The 22,271-nt window shown below is 43.3% G+C and overlaps 1 protein-coding gene across 1 annotated transcript in view; it reads left to right on the top strand.

Annotated features, from left to right (window-relative positions):
- LOC311244843 (uncharacterized protein) overlaps positions 1-22,271 on the top strand; it is a gene marked incomplete at its 3' end in the record, with an annotated part of 51,123 nt that overhangs the window by 13,311 nt on the left and 15,541 nt on the right. Inside the window, exons 5-6 of the mRNA XM_084334526.1 lie at positions 8,901-9,040; positions 19,636-19,780. Coding sequence (XP_084190652.1) covers positions 8,901-9,040; positions 19,636-19,780 — 285 coding nt within the window. The remainder of the gene's footprint in view (positions 1-8,900; positions 9,041-19,635; positions 19,781-22,271) is intronic.

Below are 22,271 nucleotides of genomic sequence, written 5' to 3'. Positions count from 1 at the left end.
GTGTAGAGGGAGAAGAGAAGGGGTCCTAAAACCGAGCCCTGGGGGACACCCGTCCGCAGGGGGCGGGTGGCCGACAGGGTCCCTCTCCATGACACTTGGTAGGAGCGGTCATTGAGGTATGATGACAGCCATGTCAGCGCAGAGCCAGCCACTCCCATTCCTGCGAGGGCCGCAAGGAGGATCTGGTGGTTGACTGTGTCGAAGGCTGCAGATAGATCTAGGAGAATCAGGACAGAGGAGAGGCCTTTCGCTTTTGCTAAGTGAAGTGCCTCTGTGACCGCAATGAGGGCTGTCTCTGTGGAGTGACCAGTCCTGAAGCCTGACTGATTAGGGTCTAGGAGGTCATTCTGTAAGAGATAAGTAGTAAGTTGGTTGGATACAGCACGTTCAAGTGTTTTAGAAAGGAAGGAGAGAAGAGAGACAGGACGGTAGTTGCCTATGACAGTAGGGTTCAGGGTTGGTTTTTTTATGAGCGGCGTGACTCTGGCTTGTTTTAGGGAGGTGGGGACCACCCCCGAGTTGAGTGAGGAGTTGATGGTTGCAGTTAGGAATGGGAGTATGTCTGGTGCTATGGTCTGGAGGAGTGGGGAGGGTAGCTGGTCCAGCTGGCAAGTAGTCGGACGGTTTGACGTTACCAGTGTCAGGGTCTCTGCTTCTGTAATGGGAGAGAAAGATGACAGAGTGAAGGATGAGGTTCTCGATTCAGCATTTGGAATGGGTGGGGGTTGGGAGAAGGAGCTGCGGATGTTCTCCACTTTTTCCTCAAAGAAGATCGCAAAGTCTTCGGCAGAGAAAGATGAGGGAGGGGGGGGTGGGGGGGGAGTGAGGAGGGAGGACATGGTAGCATGCAGTTTGCGAAGATTCTTGGCAGAGGCCTCGATCCTATGGTGGAAGAAAGAAGCTTTGGCATTAGTGATGGTTTTGGAGAATGTTAACAAGAGGTTGTGATATGTGTCGATGTCAGCAGTGAGGCGTGACTTTCTATACTTCCTTTCAGCTGCTCTCAGGACCTGTCTTTGTTCTCTCACTGGATCTGTCAGCCATGGACTGGGTGGGGAACGGCGGGCAGGTTTCTCAACGAGGGGACAGAGCTTGTCGAAGGAGGTTGCCAGGGCTGAAAGGAGGGTGGAGGTTGCCATCTCTGATGACAATAAATCTGAATCTAATCTGATCTAGGACGTTTGTTGTGAGAGTCTGTGTGTTTGTTTAGAGAGAATAAAGCATATCCTCCAAAAATCACTTTTGTTAGTCAGTGTTTTGTGAAAACCTCCCATTTACTGCACTTCGTTTTACACTTACTGCACTTCGAGCACCATCTGTTGGCAAAATTAGAGTTGGTCCGACCGTCTTGAGGAAGTCCCGCCCCAGCGGAAACACGTCACGGCCCGCACTCTTTGTGTAGCTTCACCTCGCTGTAGCTGCTAATGTGCTATAATGCTAACATCTAATACTGAACATATTAGAATGTAGAGATTGTGTAAAGAACGGACTAACTGCAGCTGCTGAAGATATGTGAAGTATTTGAATGGACTAAGGAGCAGTATGAACTAGAGTAGAGTTTGGTCACCACCTTGAATGTTCTGATGTCTGAAGTCTGAACGTGAGATGAAGAAACACAAAGCAGGTTTGTTAAATCACCAGAAGGTCTTTTGGACATTATTCTTACACCACTTATCAACAGGGATATGCTTTGAGGTGACGTTATTTCACAGTTGTCTACCATTCAATGATCTATCCAACAGCTAGACCAGCGTTGCGTGATTAGCGACTTTTAACAGTGAATAAGAACAACAATAAGATGCCCGGTATGGTTCTGTAAACTATGGATAAGTCGGTCGCAGTCAACCAGCTGGTTTCTAGACTAATGTTAGACCTACTTGGGTAACGTTCCAGACCAGAGCCCATTTCTTATAAGACTGTGTGCCACGATGGGTTGTCTAACATTATTGCAGTGTGTGTGTAAATTGACAATTTTATGTAGACCGTCGGTCATCATAGCTAACCGGTGTGGTGTTATGATCATGTGTTGTGTTAATACGACACAGAGTACTGGGCTCACGGAACAGGTACGCGGGGCCGAGTAGTAGACGAGGAGCGAAGAATAAGAGACCTGTGTGTTGGAGCTACGGAGCTAACGAAATAAATATACTCACAACAAATGCAGAGGACTCACGTATTTATACTTGTGGAATAACACGACTACCGGTACACCCTCCTCTATATTATGGCCAGTCCTGTCTCACACTACCAGACATCTTACACTACCCTTCAGTGTAATGCAGCGCACGTTGGGCTAATGCTTGGTACGGTATAATTAGGTATTTAGCTAACATTAGTTGTAATATTAGATGGCTAGCGCCTAACATCAATGTTTTATAGCCAGGGGAGCAGCAATTGATTGATTGACAATTTTATTAACAGATTGCAGAATGGGTACAATATAGTACAGCTCAATACACACAATTGTTAAGGGGATGCAGACCAGAGAGACTTTCGTCTAGTTTACATCAGGGTCCCCCATTTTCAATTCATCATAACATATATGACATACAGATAGACAGTCAGTAACTGCTACATCTAGACATTTATGACATACCATATCTACAAATACAGTACTGTTTGTGATACAAAAAGAGTCTAAAAAAGAGAGTATACATTTAATAATAATAATAATAATAAATCAAATTTATATAGCGCCTTTCATAGAACCCAAGGTCGCTTTACAATCAGGACAAAAAATAGGGCAAGGAAAGTAGGGGGGGAGGGGGAAGAGGGGATGAGGGAAAGTAGGGGATAATGGACCTAATTTAATCTAAAACTAACTGATGGGGAAAGCCTTGGTGAAGAGGTGTGTTTTTAGAGCGGATTTGAAGGTGTCCAGGGTTGGGGCGTTGCGGATTTCGGGGGGGAGAGAGTTCCAGAGGGTAGGGGACGCCACGCTGAAGGCTCTGTCCCCAAAAGTCCGTAACCTGGTGCGAGGGATGGAGAGGAGACCTAGATCAGAGGATCGTAGGTTCCGGGATGGAGTGTACTGGTGGAGGAGATCAGACAGGTACCGGGGGGCGAGGGCATGGAGGGATTTGTAGGTGAGGAGCAGGAGTTTGAAGGTGATGCGGAACCTGACTGGAAGCCAGTGGAGATGGATGAGGGTGGGGGTGATGTGCTGCCAGGGCTTGGTGTGAGTGAGAACCCTGGCAGCTGAGTTCTGGACATACTGGAGCCTGTCCAGGGCTTTGCTGGGTACCCCGAACAGGACTCCATTACAATAGTCCAACCGGGAGGTGACAAATGAGTGGATCAGGGTCTCCGCCACAGAGTCTGAGAGTGAGGGTCGGAGACGGGAGATGTTCCTGAGGTGGTAGAAGGCAGACTTGGTGACAGATTTGATGTGGGAGTGAAATGAAAGTGTGGAGTCAAGGGTGACGCCCAGGTTACGGACTTCGAGAGACGGGGAGATGGAAGAGCCGTCAACGTGGAGGAGGAGATCTCCAACCTTCCCGAGCAGTGCCTTGGGGGCCACAACCATGAGCTCTGTCTTTTTGCTGTTGAGTTTGAGTAATTTGGTTGCCATCCAGGTTTTTATAGCGTGGAGGCAGTTGACTACAGACTGTGGGGGGAGCTGGGAGGATGGTGAGGTGCTGATGTAGAGCTGAGTATCATCAGCATAACAGTGGAAGTTGAGTCCGTGGTGACGTATAATCTGACCGAGGGGGAGCATGTAGATGGTGAATAGTAGGGGACCCAGCACAGAGCCCTGGGGGACACCGTGGTTGACTGGGGCCGGGGGGGAGGATGAGCCGCTGACGCTGACAAACTGAGATCTATTAGTGAGATATGAATGAAACCATGACAGAGCTGTACCGGTGATGCCTAGGTTGTCGGAGAGGCATTTGAGGAGGACTGAGTGGGATATTGTGTCGAACGCCGCGGAGAGGTCGAGAAGGATGAGGAGGCTGATGTGTCCGGAGTCTGCAGCAAGGAGGAGGTCATTAGTGATCTTGATGAGGGCGGTCTCTGTGCTGTGATGTGCTCGGTAGGCTGACTGAAGGGGTTCGTAGAGCTCATGGTTGGACAGATGTTGATGAAGCTGGGCGGCGACTGCCCTTTCCAAGGTTTTGCTTAGGAAAGGAAGGTTGGAGATCGGCCGGTAGTTGTCCAGCACCTCAGGGTCCAAACCAGGCTTTTTTAGGATGGGAGTGATGGAGGCGGTTTTGAAACAGGAGGGAACTATTCCAGATGACAGAGAGGAGTTGATGATGTCCGTTATGATGGGGCAGAGGGTAGGAAGGCAGGCCTTGACCAGTACCGTAGGCATGGGGTCGAGGGAGCAGGTGGAAGCTTTGGCTCTGGTAACCAGCTTCATGACCAGCGGAACATCCACTGGGGAGAAGGAGGAGAGAGAGCACTGGGGATGGAGGGATGCAGCTGGGAGCATGTAGTCCGGCGTCAGGGGTAAGTGAGGAGGGGAGGGGGCGGGCACCATGAGTTGTTGGTGGATGGAAGTCACTTTAGCCTGGAAAAAGTCCAGGAACTTAGAGCAGAGGTCAGGAGCATCAGTGTGGGAGGCAGTGAGAGGGCGGAGGAGACGATTTATGGTTGAAAAAAGTGATCTGGGGTTATTTTGCTGTGAGGTGATGAGGGTGGAGTAGTACGCGGTCCTGGGCCCTCATGCATCAACGTGGACTTTGAACTTGACCTACTTCCACACGTAAGCACGGAATGTAGAACTAGCGTACGCACAGGGAAGTCGGCATTCATCACACGTGCGTACGCAGGCTCTATGGTCCTCCGTGTTGATGAATACCACTTTGTTCTACCGTCAATGCTCGTGCATGATTATCCATATATGGTCATGAAAACCCCATGGGATGTGAAATAATGGACCGACCCGAGCGGGACTCCGAGAAACTCCACGGAGAATTCACTGCTGTCGAACCAAGAAGACACTATCGCGTATTATGATTTATGGGATAAATAAAAGGCGGACTTGTAAACGGTGATGTCAGATATCAACGGCTCCCTAAAACCATTGCTGCAATTCTGCCTGGACAGCTCAAAATACTAATAAAGACCGTTCGTTGACCACTGTTTGGCGCTGGTTGTGTGTCATTATAACCGTGCTGTATGAATGCCTTTATTAGTTGTGTTCGATTGGCTATATGATTTTTAGAGGCATCTATTTTGTTGTCGGCTAATAAAGACCGCGCTGGAATATGACTGCCTTTTCCCGTGTTGTTTGATTAATACCCACGGATTAAAGTTCTCCTCAATTCTATTCCAAATCGCGATGGATCTCCCGTCAATTTTCTACCTGCTGCATATGATTTCTAGAGGCATACTACAATCTATTTTGATGTCAGTATTGGGTAGCCTATATAAACAATATAATACGAGAGCATAGAACAATGAATCTCACTGCATGTATGATGTATCCTGCCTTTCAATACATGAACTTGAATCCCATCATATAGTCTGTCCACTATCTGCATGGTGTCATTGCAATGCGTTTTCTATTCTTTCTTGTACAGTAAAAAGGGGGAAGAACACTATATTCATATGACTTATTCTGCTTACAGCTTCGAAATTCCACTTGTTTCGTTTAACGTAAAGCCTTTTAAATATAATCAAAACGTTCCCGTGTTTCGGCGGTCTGTGCGCAAAATAATAACGAGTTGAGCTTTATGATTTATGATGAATTGAAAATGGGGGACCCTGATGTAAACAAGACGAAAGTTGGTCTGCATCCCCAATTAACAATTGTATGTACTGAGCTGTACTGTACTGTACCCATTCTGCAATCTGTTAATAAACTTTTCAATCAATCAATCAATCAAGCTACGCGGAGCGCAGTCAGTCAGTAGCCTACACCCCGTATATTCCGATAACGCTATATAAACCATGAATGAATGAATGAATGAAAACTTTATTAACAGATTGCAGAATGGGTACAGTACAGTACAGCTCAATACATACAATTGTTAAGGGGATGCAGACCAGAGAAAGACTTTCGTCTTGTTTATATCAGGGTCCCCCATTTTCAATTCATCGTAACATATATGACATGCTGCATTCATTCTGAGAGAGAGATCTATTATTCCAAATGCTATTTATAGGGTTTTGACCATAATTACACTACTGTTGCTATCTTACAATGAACTATAATGAACTACGGTTCATACAGAACATCCAGTGTTATTATGCACAGAAGCTCATTTCCTTGTTGTAATAATATATTCTACCACTGGGAGCTAGGTACGCCAGGTCTGAAATGTGCGTAGATGTACGCACGAAGTCAAGTTCAAATCGAAATTGATGAATCCCACTCTTTGCTTAGAAATGATCGTACGCACGGGTTACGCACAGATCTGTGCGTAGAACACGTTGATGCATGAGGGCCCTGGTCTTGGAGAGAGCCTCTCTGTAGGACCTCACGTGGTCGACGAAGGCCAGACGGTGGACGGTGAGGCCAGATCGCCTGGAGAGTCGCTCCAGTCGTCGACCCACTCTTTTCATAGAGCGGAGGTCAGAGGTAAACCATGGGGCAGGGCGAGGAAAGGACACATTCCGGCTTCTGAGGGGCGCCAGAGAGTCCAGGCTGAGGGAGAGGGCGGCATTGTAACGGGCTGCTAAGGTGTCCGGGGAGGTATCGGAGGGAACCGGGGCCATGTGGGTAGTGATGAGGTCAGATAGGGCTGATGCACACACTGACTTGGTGTCCCTGAATGTGAGGGTGCGCGTTGGGCGCTGCCTGGGCGGGGGGATAGGGACAGTGAAAAGAATGGCATGGTGGTCAGATACCGCAAGGTCTAGACACTGCAGGTGGGAGGGGGGGTTACCGGTGGAGCAGACCAGATCCAGAGTGTGACCTTTGGAGTGGGTGGGGCCCTGGACATGCTGCGTGATGCTGAGGCAGTCCAGAAGCGACAGGAAATCAGCGGCAAAGTTGCAGTTGGTGGACTCAACATGAATGTTGAAATCTCCGAGCAGATAGGTGGTGAGGGACCTGGAGCAGAAGGAGGACAGGAGCTCGGTTAGCTCTGACAGGAAGGTGGTGGAGGCTTTGGGGGGGGCGGTAAATCAGGGCGAATTGAGGTTGAGGTTCAGGAGATCCGGAGAGAGAGAATGTAATGCATTCGAATGATGTGAGATCAGGAGTGGGGATCTCCTTGACCTGGAAGTCTGTACGATGAATGACAGCCAGCCCGCCGCCACGGCCCGTGGAGCGCGGTTTCTGGAGGTAGATGTAACCAGGGGGTGTAGCTTGGTTTAGTGTGATGAAATCCTGTTTATTTTGCCATGTTTCAGTCAAACATAAAAAATCCAGTTTTCTTTCAGTGATGATATCATGGATGAGTAGTGCCTTGTTATTGAGGGAGCGAGTATTGAGCAGCATGAACGTGGCTGTGGAGGAGACAGGCAGAGTGGGAGGGGTGCTACTGTCTGAGCAGGCCAGGGGCTTCAGACAGCTGGTGCGCACGTGAGGTGTGTTGTGATGACGTTGATGAACAACACGGAAGCGCAGAGCAGATACTACCACTGGAATAGTGGAATCTGTGCAGATGAGTTTGTAGCGGGATGCTCGATGTATATAGCGGGGGCGTTGAAGGAGTCCGAGTGATCTGATGGTATCCAGCCAGATTGGCGCAGCTGCGTTGAAAAAGCTCCGAAGTTGGTGAGAGGAGTATGTTAGCATATCGACCGGAGCAGCTAACCGGCTAACGACCAGCCACACACAACGAATCCAGCCTCGGACAACAGCACACTGCGGTGGAGTGATCAGAACTCACGAACAATCCAGGTACATGTAGAGAGTTAATCCAGTTGGGGAAAAACATGTGATGGAAAAAAGATGATCCAAACCGAAAACCCAGGAGTAGAGGGAAGCCGGCTGGCTAGTTTGACAAATTTGAGGGGGGGGGAAACTGTACATTGGAGGGGGTTGGGTTAGGACATTTACAGGGGCCAGTTTCGAATTGCAGTCTCCCGTAGGTGCTCTGAGAGTGGTTTTGAAAGTGGGTAGTGATTCACATTCCTTTACAGCTGTGGGTAGGGCGTTCCACATTGATGTGGCATAATTGCGAAACGTGTTTAGTCCCTTGTTTGAGCCCAATCTGGGTTTAACATGATTTGTGGAGCTCCCTCTGGTGTTGTGGCCGTGGTATTCACTGACCTTTGGGAAGTATTTTGGCATGTACATGGGTACCTTAGTCGTGTAGTGTATCTTGTAGACCAGGCCCATTGCAAGTTGCTGTACTCTGTCGTCTACTCTAAGCCATCCTAGGTTGTCAAAATGGGCAGGGGTGAGGTGGGTTCTAGGAGTAAGGTCAAGCAGTAGTCTGACCAGTTTGTTTTGTGATGTTTGTAATTTTGTTTTTAGCGCCTTTAAGGTGCTTTGGTACCATGAGGTGCAAGCATAGTCGTAGTACCCTTGGATGAGTGCTCCTGCCAGAGTCTTCAGGGTATTCTTGTTTACCAGAGAGGAGATCCGGTACAAGAATCTAGTTCGTTGGTTGACTTTTTTGATTTTGGCAAGCTAATGCCAAAAGAGGATGTTGTCTGACTGACTCTGCTTACACTTCAGGGTCATGTTAGATCAGGCGGATACTAAAATGACGTACAATTAGACAAATACACTGCCAGCAAAGCAAAGATGAAGATTCTTATTCAAACTGAAATGACTAGAATGTAGAAACGTATCAGGAAAGTAAAGATGAAAATGTCCACCACCTACAGAATCAAAACAAGCATGTGGAAAAGAGAGCAGAGAAACCTTGAAAACTTTGTTTACAGACTTTATGAAATTACATTTCTAGTGTACAATTGCTATAACCATACAGCCTAACCTAACTGAACATTTTCATCTGCTTTAAATTATGATTTTGTCTGTATGGACTTTACAGAGCTGTGTCCACTGAAGATGTCCCAGGGAAAGAATGACCTCAGTGACGACCCCAACGAACAGGTCGGAGCTGTTTCGCCGGCTGCAGACAAGAAAGATGACAACATAGCCGGTCCTAGCCAACACCATATGCTCCCTGAGGTGGTATTATGCTTCAGTTGACATTCAGTTAGGGTTGGGCTATAAGAACAAAATCTCATATCATTATCACCAGATCTTTCTTAGGTTTGACTAGTAGAGGAACAAAATCTCATATCACCAGATCTTTCTTAGGTTTGACTAGTGCAGGGGTCCGCAACCTTTACTATCAAAAGAGCCATTCCCCCCCCCCCCCCCCCCCCACAAAATAAAATTCCTCTGGAGCCGCAAAACCAATTTACCCTTAAAATGAAGATAACAGTGTATAACATTTTATATATAGTTATCCCCAAGCATACACCACATTTAGCATAAAACACCTGACAATTGCATACCCAAAGTAATTTGCGATTTATTATACTTTATACTTATAGCACACAGTTTGTTGCATTAATGGAATTATAAAGCAACGAAAAGAGAATATTTGACTTTTTATTGCTGTTTTTACCTGTTATAACAAAGGAAAATCTCAAACTCTTATGAAGAGGATAAAAAAGAGGATAAAAAGTAGTCCACTTTGAAAAAAGACTACCATGTGTAGACCTACTTTGAAATAAAACACAGAAGAGGAGAAAAAACACTGGCATCTGTAGACCTACTTTGAAATAAAACACAGAACTATGCAGGTATATTTGAGTCTTTCCCTTATTTGTGGAACATTTATAAAATAAAAAGTAGTCTACTTTGAAAAAAGACTACCATGTGTAGACCTACTTTGAAATAAAACTCTGAACTATGCAGCTCTATTTGAGTCCTTCCCTTATTTGTGGAAAATCTATCAAATAAAAAGTACATTTTTTGTTGTTCGCAAATTTCTCACCACATATCAGGCATACAGGTAAGCCTGCATCATTAGACATGAACGCAAATTAATCTGTCCACGCTTAATTAACCCCTCTATTTCCTCAGACTTTCCTTTTTTTGGATTTATCCATGGTTAGCTTACTGGGGGGTTGGAAACTCAAGATTAGCCACTTGCAGACGGCAGGGAGAGGTGCGGGGTGTGACGTACTGTATATTTTAGTTGACTAAATATTTTAGTTGATGAAATATTTTTTCATTTTTATTGCAGCATTGTCCAAAAAGGGCTAGGGAGAAGCACTAGGCTTGTCGGGCCCTACCCCTGAAGACTTACGTTTAGTTTGTTTTTTGTTTTTTCATTTACATACATACATAGTACATACATATAGTACACATTACAGTACACACATATAGTACACATTACAGTACATATTACAGTATAGTATACCTGCAGTATATAATAGTCAGGGCTGTACAGTGCTACGAGGGCGTAGCATATTGCCCCTAAAAATAGCCTGTGCTAGTAGAAAAAAATATTTGGGGGCACCCTTGCTAGTACTGATTTCAACCCTTTCATTCATATTTCACTCCTATTTTTCGAGGAATTTAAACGTTGCGAACTAATCTTGTTGGCCGTTTTCTATATCTCTCCTCCCTCAGTCTCTCTCCGTCTGCCCGAGGAGCGGGGCTGTTACTTATACACTCGCGCGACCGACACTCACACATGCACATACGGGTACTTGAGAGGTGCTGTCCGTGCTGAAGCAGAGCAGAGCTCATCATAGCGGAGAGAACGAAACGTTCGAAAAAAGCATGCATAGCGCAACCTGTGTAACATTAAGTTACACTGCTATCTCCTATCTTAACGTTAGCAAGCTAAGCATGCATAGCGCAACGTGTGTAACTAGGCCTGCCGCAATAAGCAATAAATCGATTAATCGGCGCAATAATTAAAATGAATGCAATGATTTTGACGGGCGCGATTAATTGCTATTTGCGCGTTTGTTTTAATGAGGCGGAACCAGTACCCCTTGTCAGTCACTCTCCGTGTGGGGGGCCGCTGGCCTTACTACAGAGTACAGCACGGGAGCTCCGTGGGGCACTAGCAACGCCACATAGCTTAACTACATTTCTCAATAGTGTTGCTCCTTTTAACCAAGTAGTGTTCTTTGTAGTGTAGCTATTTTTAGACCCAAGTAGTTACTCGCTACTGCCCGGAGAAACTGGACTGCTAAATAAAGATTAAAGATCTAGCGTTGATGCTATCAACATTAGCTAAATAGCTAACAAACGAAATACAACGTATAGCATAGCTAGCTACAACACAGAATAACGTTAATACAATTACATGCATCATTGTTTACAATGAACGGGTGGGGCTAGTCAAAGGACTGGACACGGGGACAAGTTAAACATGAATTAATTTATTATAACAGGTAGTTTCGAGTCGTGCCTACGCACCACAGGGCTACTATTCTATTATATACGGCTTTGGCGCTTCATCCTCATCGTTGATTGCCTGTAGTAGCTGCATCTAACGTTAGTAGCTAACGTTAAAACTAACCTAAAGTTAGTTGTTCACCAACAATCTCAACATTTGTTTTATCATTAGCTCAAAAACACAGAACCGGACGAGACAAGTTGTCCGCTCAATACGTTCTGCTAGGATAATAACAACAATACTTCCGCTCCGGACAGGTGGGTGGGTTTCAAAATAAAAGTCTAAAACACCGGAAAAGATGTTTATTTTGTACAGCGTTTTCCTCCAAGAGTACTCGAGTACATCATGTGATCAATCGATCTGGATTATTTTTGCCCATCCCTAGTTTATCCTGTGCTGAAGTCTCCATTCCAATAGAGATAGTATATATTTTGGTGTTTATTTGATTATTGTTTCACTGCCTTTTTATTTATTACGTTTCCACAGTTTTGTCCTCATACTTTATTAACATTTTGTACATGGTACCGCAAGGTACATTAATAATAAATGTACATGTTAAAAGGATGATACAAAAAGCCAGACAGAGGGCTTGTTTCCAGTTTCAGTTTGTTTTATAATAAACAATCAAACTGAGCATTTTTTTATTTAGGATATTTAAAATATCTTCCAATGTTAAATAAAGGTTTATTGCACTTTGAAACGGTTTCCTTGCATTATTATGCTATTATTATATTAGTAAACAAAATAAAAAGGTTAATTGAAAACTTTTGGGAAATACATTTCTCAAAAAAAAAATCTCTCAAAACCGCAATAATATCGCTTATCGCAATATTTTCTGGGACAATTAATCGCCCAGCAAAATGTGTTATCGTGACAGGCCTATGTGTAACATTAAGTTACACTGCTATCGTTAGCAAGCTAAGCATGCATAGCGTGACCCGTGTAACGTTAAGTAACTTGTGTTCCGTGGGGAAAGACCGGTCATCACTGCATACAACTTGGTTTAATCCAAATATCCATTCAGAAACGTTGTATTATGAAATAATTCTGGGATGTCTGACTATTTCCATATGCCTTGTTTGGTGCGAGTTCAGCTGACACTGTTGACACGCCCACTACGCAAAGTGTGCGCGCTCTCTCACACACACACACTGCTCCGGTCATCAGGCTATTGTTCTAAAAGTATCTCTACTAATAAAATGGAGTATTGAACCGTTTTTAACAGCTGGGTATTGGGTGGGACATTCTGATTTAAGAACTTTCTAAATAAAATAGAAAGTCCCAAAAATAGTTTATTTATCTGACTGCTTGTATTAATTTATCAAAAAGTAGCCATGTGCAGTAATATAGTTATATAAAGGAATAATAAAGCAATGTCGATTACGTTCTTAATAAAAAAAAATAGATTATTTCAAAATAATAAAAAAATAACCAATAAGAGTATCGATAAAGTACCGAACCGTTAAGCAGTATCGAATCGATCCTAACCCATCCCTAATGAACACTGTTAATACACTGTTATCAATGAAAGAAGAAATGTTTGCAGCTGTGGTAATACTTCAGTTGGCTCATTATAAAAGCTACAAACCTGAAAACAAAAGCACTTAAATGTTAAATAAAAGGACCACAGTAATGAGACAGGAGGAACGTTAATTTATTTGCACTATAATGGTAAAATTGTTATTTTAAAAAAGTGTCCCTAAAAAATATTCTGTGCCCCTACATTTTTTATTTAGGGGCACCTGTGCCCCTAGTGAAAAAGCTTAGCGTACAGCCCTGCTAATAGTATATAGTACATAATGGTGTATACAGCACATATATAATGTGATATGAGATATATAGTACATGATAATGTAGTACCATAATATAATAGTATATACTGCAAATATAGTTCAATATAATATGTAAGGGATAATGTATAGCTACGAGGTCATTGTCGCAAAATAATTGACAGACAGAGTTTAGAACACCGAGGCGCCTCGCCGCATAGCCGTGCGACAATGACCGAGTATAGCTATACATTATCCCGCTTATTACATGGCTAACTTACTAACAATATACCTAATTCATTTTACACCATCGACAAGACGAGATCAAATGCAGACGCAGTTGTTCTGTGGCTCTGTCAGCCCAACTAAAGTGATTATTATTATCGCCGGCAGCCGGCAGGTGTGTCTGATTGCACTGAAACAGTGTGTGTCAGTGGGCTTGATTGCTCCAGCTGCGAAAAACAATAATCACCGGTGGTTATCGAAAAATAATTCACCGCTGTCATGGGCTATTGACCAATCACAATCAAGCATTTCGGCGAATGTGAAAACGCCATGTAATAAGATTATATAATGTAATATGATATAACGTACAATACAGTATCATACGTATTTCTTTTTATTAATATGCAATTAAAGCTCTTAATATCATGGTATTTCCACCATTCGTTGGTCACTGTAGCTAAGGGGCTACACAACCCTGACTATTTAAATAATGAGCTTGACAAATACTAAATTATTAATTAACCAATATTAAATGTACACAAAATGGCGGACACTCTTATTAACTGGGAGGAGACAGGGGTACCAAGTTGAATTATTACATTTAATGTGTAACATAAAAACAGTAACACACATGTAACATATCACATTAATATCCTGTGGTCACATTAATATCCTGGGGCTAATAAGTTTTCATATAACCATTATACTAATTATTATTATACAATTTATATACCGGTATCACAATGTCCGAATGAATTATACAATTTATATATCACAATGTCCGAATGAATTATACAATTAATATATCACAATGTCCGAATTAATTATGAGTCCTAAGCTAATGGTACCAGGTCGTTGGAGCTCTGAATGGGGGGGGGGGTGGATGGTGAATTGTCCGGAGGAGAAAGATGAGGATGGAGGCTGATCAGAGGCTGATGTAGACCCGTGGAAGACCGTCGGGTAGTGGCTGGATAGAGGGGGTCTTGTACGGACAGGGTTCCCACAGTCCAAAACGTCAGAGCTTTGGGTTCGATAGCTAGTTAACCCTTTGTGCTAGGACTAACCAGCACAAAGCTGAATTCAGCCGCAACCGAATTCAGCCTAACATCTCTTTCTGTCTCCGTTATTTTCTGCACGTCGGCAGATCGATGTTGGAGTATGTTACTCCACTTCTCCTTTGGTGATATTACGATACTGTTTTTAACTGGTAATTCATTCACCAACGTTACCATTACAGCGTTGTAGCAAAAACAACTCTCTCCTGATACACTTTTTCTTCCCCAACTAACGGTATCTTTTTCTCCGTTCCAATACGTGGGTGCGTGGCTCGTGCTGTATACAAACTAACGGTAACTTTTTCTCTGTTCCAATACGTGGGTGCCCGCGCTTTCACATGTATGTGTAAGATTATAACCGTTTGTTGGTTTCCTTAAACATATATACGTGAATGAACAAAATTAAGTAAAAAAATTATAATAATAATAAAAAAAAAAAAAATTCCCTTTACGAGTAATACACGATCACTCGAGTATAGCATGCGATCAATCGATCTGGATTTTTATTTAAAATGCCCATCCCTAATATGGTATAGAAATTAATAAACGTGGACCCTAGCTGATAGCCCAATCTACCCCTCTGTTGAACTAATTCTAATCACCAATCTGGACCTTCAGAACACCAAGCTTCTTGACGGTCGGGGACGCGGTCACAGCTGCATTCTCTACACTGTGATTGGAAAGGCCGGCAGGTGGAGCAATTCTGTTTTGCTTAGGTTCAGTTTGAGGTGGTTGGTCGTCATCCAGGCGGAGATCCACTCAGAGACGTGGGTATCTGAGAGAACTTTGGGGAAGAGAGAGTGAGCGGATCCCGGGCGAGTAAGAAGACCAGGTCGCCGCTCAGCCCCGGCAGCCCCGGATCAATGTCATCAGCGTCATCCCCAAGTGGGTCCGACAGGATGCTAGCGGAAGCCCTAATCGCCACGATAGCCGCCACGGCTGAAAGGGAACGCCTCCAGGCGCAACGAGAGAGTGAGCGTGAACATCTCCGAGAGAGAGAGATCGCTCCGAGAGCGTGCGTGTGCATGTCTCGTGACTCGAGCCGAGCACACATGCACACGCGCGTGTCGCGGTTTCCCTGTCAGACAGCACTTCCCCAAAAGAGAGAGAGAGAGAGAGGGAGAGACTGATAGAGAGAGGGAGAGAGAGAGGCTCATACCACAGTGTGATCTCTCCTCTGTCTCTGCTTTATTCTTTTGCGACTCGAGCTCCTAAGGGGGAGAGAGCTGAGGAGAGATCGCTAACTTCTTGATTTGTAGATTGTGGGCAGTGGCTACAACCACAGAGGGGGCTTAGATATGCAGATCAGTGCCTAATTCACATCAGCAAACTAGTCAAATCAGAATGGCTTGGTTCAGTGGGGCAGGATTTTGTCTCATGAACTGGACGAATGCACAAAAATTTGAATCTGAGATATAGACAGTGTTGATACAACCCCACATTGCTAGAAAACAATGCTAAACACTGGAGAAAGCAATTTATAAGATAGTTCCCCTTTAAAACCGGTTGACAGGCCAATGCAATGCTGTTATTATAGGCTGTGATGGTGAATGGTGTCATTTTGATTTATTGTCGGTCAGCTGAGCCGATCAACGTTCTGAACTTCAGATTCTGAAGTGCCTATTTATGTGCAATACATTTTGATTTTAATGATCCATTCTATTATATTATAGAATATTAGGTCTTAACTCTTTAATTGCCAACGATGAGTATACTCATTATAGCCCGCCAATCGTTGGACGCCAACAACGAGTATATTCGTTATTATGATCGTTATTTCTTTTATTCGATATTTCCATTTCATATTCATTCATTTCATAAACATGCAAGCAGCTGTGTGTTATCACTGGGGATGGGTCTGAGATTGCAAAAGTCCAATACCGCCGCCTGCGGCCGCTATTGCACTCCATTTGAAACTATGTGGCTTGGTGTCTGGGCCGATCTGCGGCCAGCTGGCAGGGCTAAATGGTATCAATATTGCGTTGATCCAAAAATCCCTTCATGCGATCAGGAGAGTGTGTGTGGCGACGTGTTCTGTTGGTAGCGATCAAAGCACGGAGGGCCCCCCCCCCCCTTTCATGCATCCATGATGAAACATAATACCGATAATGTAAATTTGATTTGAGAACAGTAGCTAGTCCAGGGAAGAAACGATAACGCTTTTACTCTAATACATTCATGCCGGCCATTACGAAGCATTTTGGAAATTACACCAGACCGCCCTGAAACTACTCATATTCACGACGGTATAAAACGGAAATGTATGGATGGAAAAATTATCTGTTTTTTGCATCTTGACCGGAAGAAACTCAATGACAATTGACTATATTATTAGATCCATAGCTATAATATAGAATATAGCTTTAGGCCTGCAAACACAGCCATTTATCCCCATGTTAAAAGGCGATGGCATTTCAACGGTAAGGTAAACAGCGACCCCTGGCGCTGAATGGGTTAAGAACAGTAGACTATTTGAAAATGATTTGTCAGTCATGCACATTCCTAGTATTGATAGTATAGTATTAGCCATGCCAGGCTAAAACAGGGTAACAGGATTGGGTGGGGTTTCCCCAATGCTAAAATCTGACGCCAAGAGAGCATGTGATTTGATTAAACTCCAAGCAGCATAATACCCTATTTGGCATGTGGGGAAACTTGGCATGGCCAAACACTTGTCTGACTTGTGAGTTAAAGGGATAGTTTGGATTTTTGGACAGTAAGTGGTAGGGGTGGAACGATACGCATTCGAACCGTACACCGTTCGGTATGACCTCCACGGTTCGGGCCGTCTGTGTATTGTACGGTTCAGGGGATGCACAAATAATAAAAAAAATTAAAACTTCATTTGGCACGGAGCCGGGAGAGGTGAGCGCTGGCTGCAGCAGCAGCACCACCAGCACTGCAGGTGCTAGTCAGTTTGTGTAAATGGCTAGCGCAATATAAATCAATCTTCATTACGACTTTAAAAACATAGCCATTAACATTACATAGGCCTACACACATCTTGCCATAACGTTAGCAGTTTGTACAACACAACGCACGTTTTAACTATGGTAGCCCGCCAACTTTAATACAGTCAATGAAATGTTACCATAGCTACTAGCTAACAGAGGAGAAATTGGGAGTCTGAGAGGCGGGGTGTTTAAAGACAATGATAGGCGTTTATTCAACATCCAAGAAGGCTAACATACAACTGTGTTACTAACTCCAACCGGGACTATTGCCGCTTTTCCACTGCATGGTATCGGCTCCTAACGTTACCGGAGCTGATAACGTTGGCTGAGGTGAAGGTCCGTGACGCTAAAATTTCCCTGCGGACCCGCCAACCCATAGATAGTGCCAACTCACCGAATTACGTTAATCCACCACAGTTGCACTCAATATTTAAATAATGTTAGTCTAAATAAATGTAGACTGATAATGTACGTATTTTTTAAATAGAATGAACAGAGCAGTGTTGTTTTGAAACAGTACAGTGTGTGTGTGTGTTAGTTTGATGTATGCTGCAATTTATATTGATGGCCTTCTAATTTGTTTGTTTATTCATTTATTTTAAATAACAGTGACACTTTTCCCTTTGATAAGAAATCCAGACATATTCCTTTCATTGTATTTCAAATACTGCACTTTAATTTCAAGCGGAAAACTAATCTTTCCATTAACACTTTGAGCGCCACGCCTGGTTTTCCGTTTTACCGCTTGAATGCCACCATCGGCGCCAATGTTAACGTTAATATCGCCTAATCTATGTTTTAAATTATGGCTATGTGTCTAATCTGCCCATCGCATTATCAAATACTATTTTCCAGTCAGTGCTGTGAAGGCAGATTGTTTTTTTATCGCGTCGTTTCCGTTTCAGAGCAGTTAGAAAAGCCCCCGTTTTGATATAAAAAACAGCTCATTCTGGAGCATTCTATGAAAATCGTCTTTTAGTGGAATATTCCACAACGTTGATATTCGTCTGCCTTTTTATGAATCGTTTTCAAATAAACGCTAGATGATCAATATTATACGTGCACGCAAGCACATTACGGCCGCGCACTGATAATCGCTCCGTTGATTTCCTCACGGAGTTTTACAGTGAAACCGAAAGAAGACATTTCACAAAACAGCTTATAACTTCATCAAACTTACTCTGATTATCCTACAGTGATCGCCGGCGCCCCTCGGCTATACTCGGGTAGGCTCGGATGATGCAATAATTTTTCCGATCGCAAAAAAAAAAATATCCGAGAAATCTCGTGAGTGGCACGCAACCACCTATAAAAAAACCAGAGAAATCTCGTGAGTGGCACTCAAAGTGTTAAGAACTGACAATCAGGGAATTTAAACATTGTTGACATTGTTTTTTTGTGTTTATATTAAAGAAAGGAAAGTCTAGTGCTGGCTGAGCATATTGTTTGTTTGCACTAAGTTAATACTTTGACAAATGTAGCCTATATTTTTCAGTCAGTTCGGTCTTTGTGTGCCAAACATTATTTAAGGCTGTAAACACTGTAACACTGTAAACCTTTTTTATTTATTTTTTTTAATAAATGAGAAGCATGTTTAGATTGAGTGTTACATTTCTTTAAAAAATAAAACAACGTATATCGAACCAAACCGTTAGCCCAAAACCGTGATACGAACCGAACCGTTGATTTTGTGAACCGGTCCACCCCTAGTAAGTGGTATGAAATACTTGCTAGTACTAGTAGTATAGTTGATGCAATGCCATTAGCTTAACTCAGAGTACCGTGGTCATAGTTCTGGTCTGGTTCTGACTGAACCGGGAAGCTTGAGATAGGCAGCAAATGAGGTCATGAGACAAAAAAGTTATTCCACACAATAACCTGCAGGCAAAAGTTTTAATCCTCCACAGCAGAAAACATGTCCTCTGCTTCAGAGTGACATGATGTGTTGGAACTAGTCTCAGTGTGACGTAGTCACTAAATGCTTCAGAGTGACATGATGTGTTGGAACTAGTCTCAGTGTGACGTAGTCACTAAATGCTGGGTCTTGAAGCATAGAAAATGAGGCACGCTGTTTTCTGCTGTGGGTGATTAAAAGTTCTGCCAGGTCAGAACTCCGTGTGTAAACTGAGGGCACTGCATCAACTATACTACTATAGTATTTCATCCCACTTGATGTCAAACTCTGAACTATCCCTTTAAGGTGACACTCTCATCAAGTACCAGTGACGAGACATGTTTAACATAAAAAAACAACACTCAGCCAAATATGTCAATCTACAATTACTCTGGAGAGAGTGAGCGTTGTGCTTTGCAAGACTCTTATTGTCGCTGTTTTTTTATCTGGTATTTTTAGGCCACAGCCCCACTGATATCCAGTACAGTGGAGGAGATGGCGTCTTGCAGTCACCTCTCTCAGTTGGGACTAAAGGAGCGGTCTGTTTACTTGGTGGACTGCATTAAAACACCAGGACTTAAAGGAACTGTGAATGAAGGAGGAGGTAAGGCTCTAAAGGGTAAATCCATCTTCAGAGTTCATACAGATGCTTGAAATAAATGTTTTTCCATGATTTTCATTACCATAATTTTCAAGGTGACATAATACTGTGAATCTGAAGAAAATCTCCATATTCCAATAAATCTAACTTTATTTTAAAGGGCACATGCATTGCTATTCCTAGCACTATTTGGGCAACTTTACACAATTCCTGTGAGTCTATGGAAGACATCTGTAAGGTTTATTTAAAAAAAAAAAAAGCATCATTTTCCAGCCTCAGGATTTTAGCCTGTTATTGGCTGGGCTCCGCCCATAAGCACTTTCAGTGACAGCGTGATACGAGAGAGAGAGAGAGAGAGGGAGAGAGATATAGATATATATAGAGAGAGAGATGTAAACAGGGCTACGGTGTGTGAGATTAGCAGGTCCCCTTGTCTCTCTCTCCCTCTCCCGTTTCAGGAAGTGTTGCACTGTGCCGCGCGCTATAGACTGGGCGTTAGTTATGCTCCCGAATCGAGAGAGCGAGAGAGAGAGCACTGTGTAAACGGGGCTGGTGTGTGAGATTAGCAGGTCCCTTTGTCTCTCTCTCCCTGACAGCGCGACGCGCGCGCGTGTATGTGTGCTCTGTCGCAAGGGTGTATTTCTCCCTCTCTCTTGCTCGCGCTACAACCACAGAGCCAATCGGATCACTATCCGCTCCATCCTCGCCTCGTTACGTCACGATGCGAGTCAAATCAGAATGACCTACTGTACTTTTCGGACTATAAGCCGCGGCTTTTTCCCCCATTTTTCGACCCTGCGGCTTATATAACGGTGTGGCTAATCTATGGATTTTTACAGCTAACTGGGCTCGGTCCCTCAGCTCTGTGACCGTCGGATCAGACTCCTAAATCTGCTGCAGCAGTGCACGCCTTGCCCCTCCTCCTCCGCCTCACAGTCGAGCCCTCCTCCTCCCCCTCACAGTCGAGTGCATGAGCAGCTCCTCTTTCAACATAACTGAAGCATTAAACAAAATGACCCAGTCGACTATTCACTTTAGTTTAATACTAGTGCTGTCAGGCGATTAAAAAAATTAATCTAATTAATTACAGGATTTGTAATTAATTAATCTAATTAATCGCATTTTAATCGCATTACCATTTTATGCCTCATATTCTATATTCTATAATCATATTTCAAATTGCATGTGTCCGGATGGCAGAATTCAGTACTGTATCTACAAAACCTTCTGTTTAATCATCTTCCATCTATTAATTTGCTTAGATTTTTCAGGTCTGGTCAATTTGAGCATGATGTTATTCACAGTCAAAGATGAAAAAAAAATTATTGATATTCTCATTTGGTTCATTACAATTTACTCAAAATAAAATGTTCATTCAATCAATCACCGCGCAGATTGATTGATTGAATGAAAATGTTATTAACAGATTGCAGAATGGGTACAATACAGTACGGCTCAATACACACAATTGTTAAGGGAATGCAGACCAGAGAAAGACTTTCGTCTTGTTTACATCAGGGTCCCCCATTTTCAATTCATAATGAATTGTAAGTAAGGGTGCAACTTGCACCGTGCAATCCATTCTTTGTGGATCTAGCCCACAGTATTTCTGACACTGGGAATACATTCCCTGAGATTCATAGATGTCCCTAGAATCAGATACCAAGAACATGCAAATGGACCATATTAAAAAAAAAATCTGTAAATGTGTATTCTACATGCTTATGGAATGAATGAGATAAAAAAAAGAAAAATATTATTAAAAGAAAAAAAAAACGTTTTTGTAATACATTTTGAGTTAATTTTCATAACGCGATTATTTGCTGTGTAATTAATTAATCTAATTAACGCGATAAACTGACAGCCCTATTTAATACATGAGGCATTGTCTAATGTTATCTAGCTGGCTAGCTACTGATGGCTCCTGATATCAACGTCTGATATCATCAGTTTGGCATTCGATTTCGCAGTAGTTGGCTAGTATTGGCTAAGTAGCTATCGTTCCATGAGCTAACGTTAGTAGCTACCTAGTGTTGGCTCTATCGTTCCGTGAGCTAACGTTAGTAGCTACCTAGTGTTGGCTCTATCGTTCAGTGAGCTAACGTTAGTAGCTACCTAGTGTTGGCTCTATCGTTCCGTGAGCTAACGTTAGTAGTAGGGGTGGGACAATACATCGATCCAGATCGATATATCGATCTATTATCAATAATCAAATAGGATCGATGCAACGTAAAAAGATCGATTCATATTGCGATACTCTTATTTTGAAAATCCCCGCAAGTCATATCCGCCGGCGCCCAGTATTGTGAAACTCCGTGTAGACATTACAGCAGTGTTTGCGTCTGCTGTAAAGCACTACAGAGCGTCTATTTTGCGAGCCGATATAAGTCTGTGCAGTTTTTCCCCCGCAACGGGTCAAATGCATATAACAGGCGTTGCATCGTCGCCATTCCTTTATGCCAACGTCGCGTTAAATATCTAAATGAACGTCGCG

Source organism: Notolepis coatsorum (assembly GCF_963971535.1).
Source record: "Notolepis coatsorum genome assembly, chromosome: 1".
Taxonomy (NCBI): domain Eukaryota; kingdom Metazoa; phylum Chordata; class Actinopteri; order Aulopiformes; family Paralepididae; genus Notolepis; species Notolepis coatsorum.
Note: the sequence above shows the minus strand (reverse complement) of the source record. Positions and strands in the feature narration are given on the sequence as shown.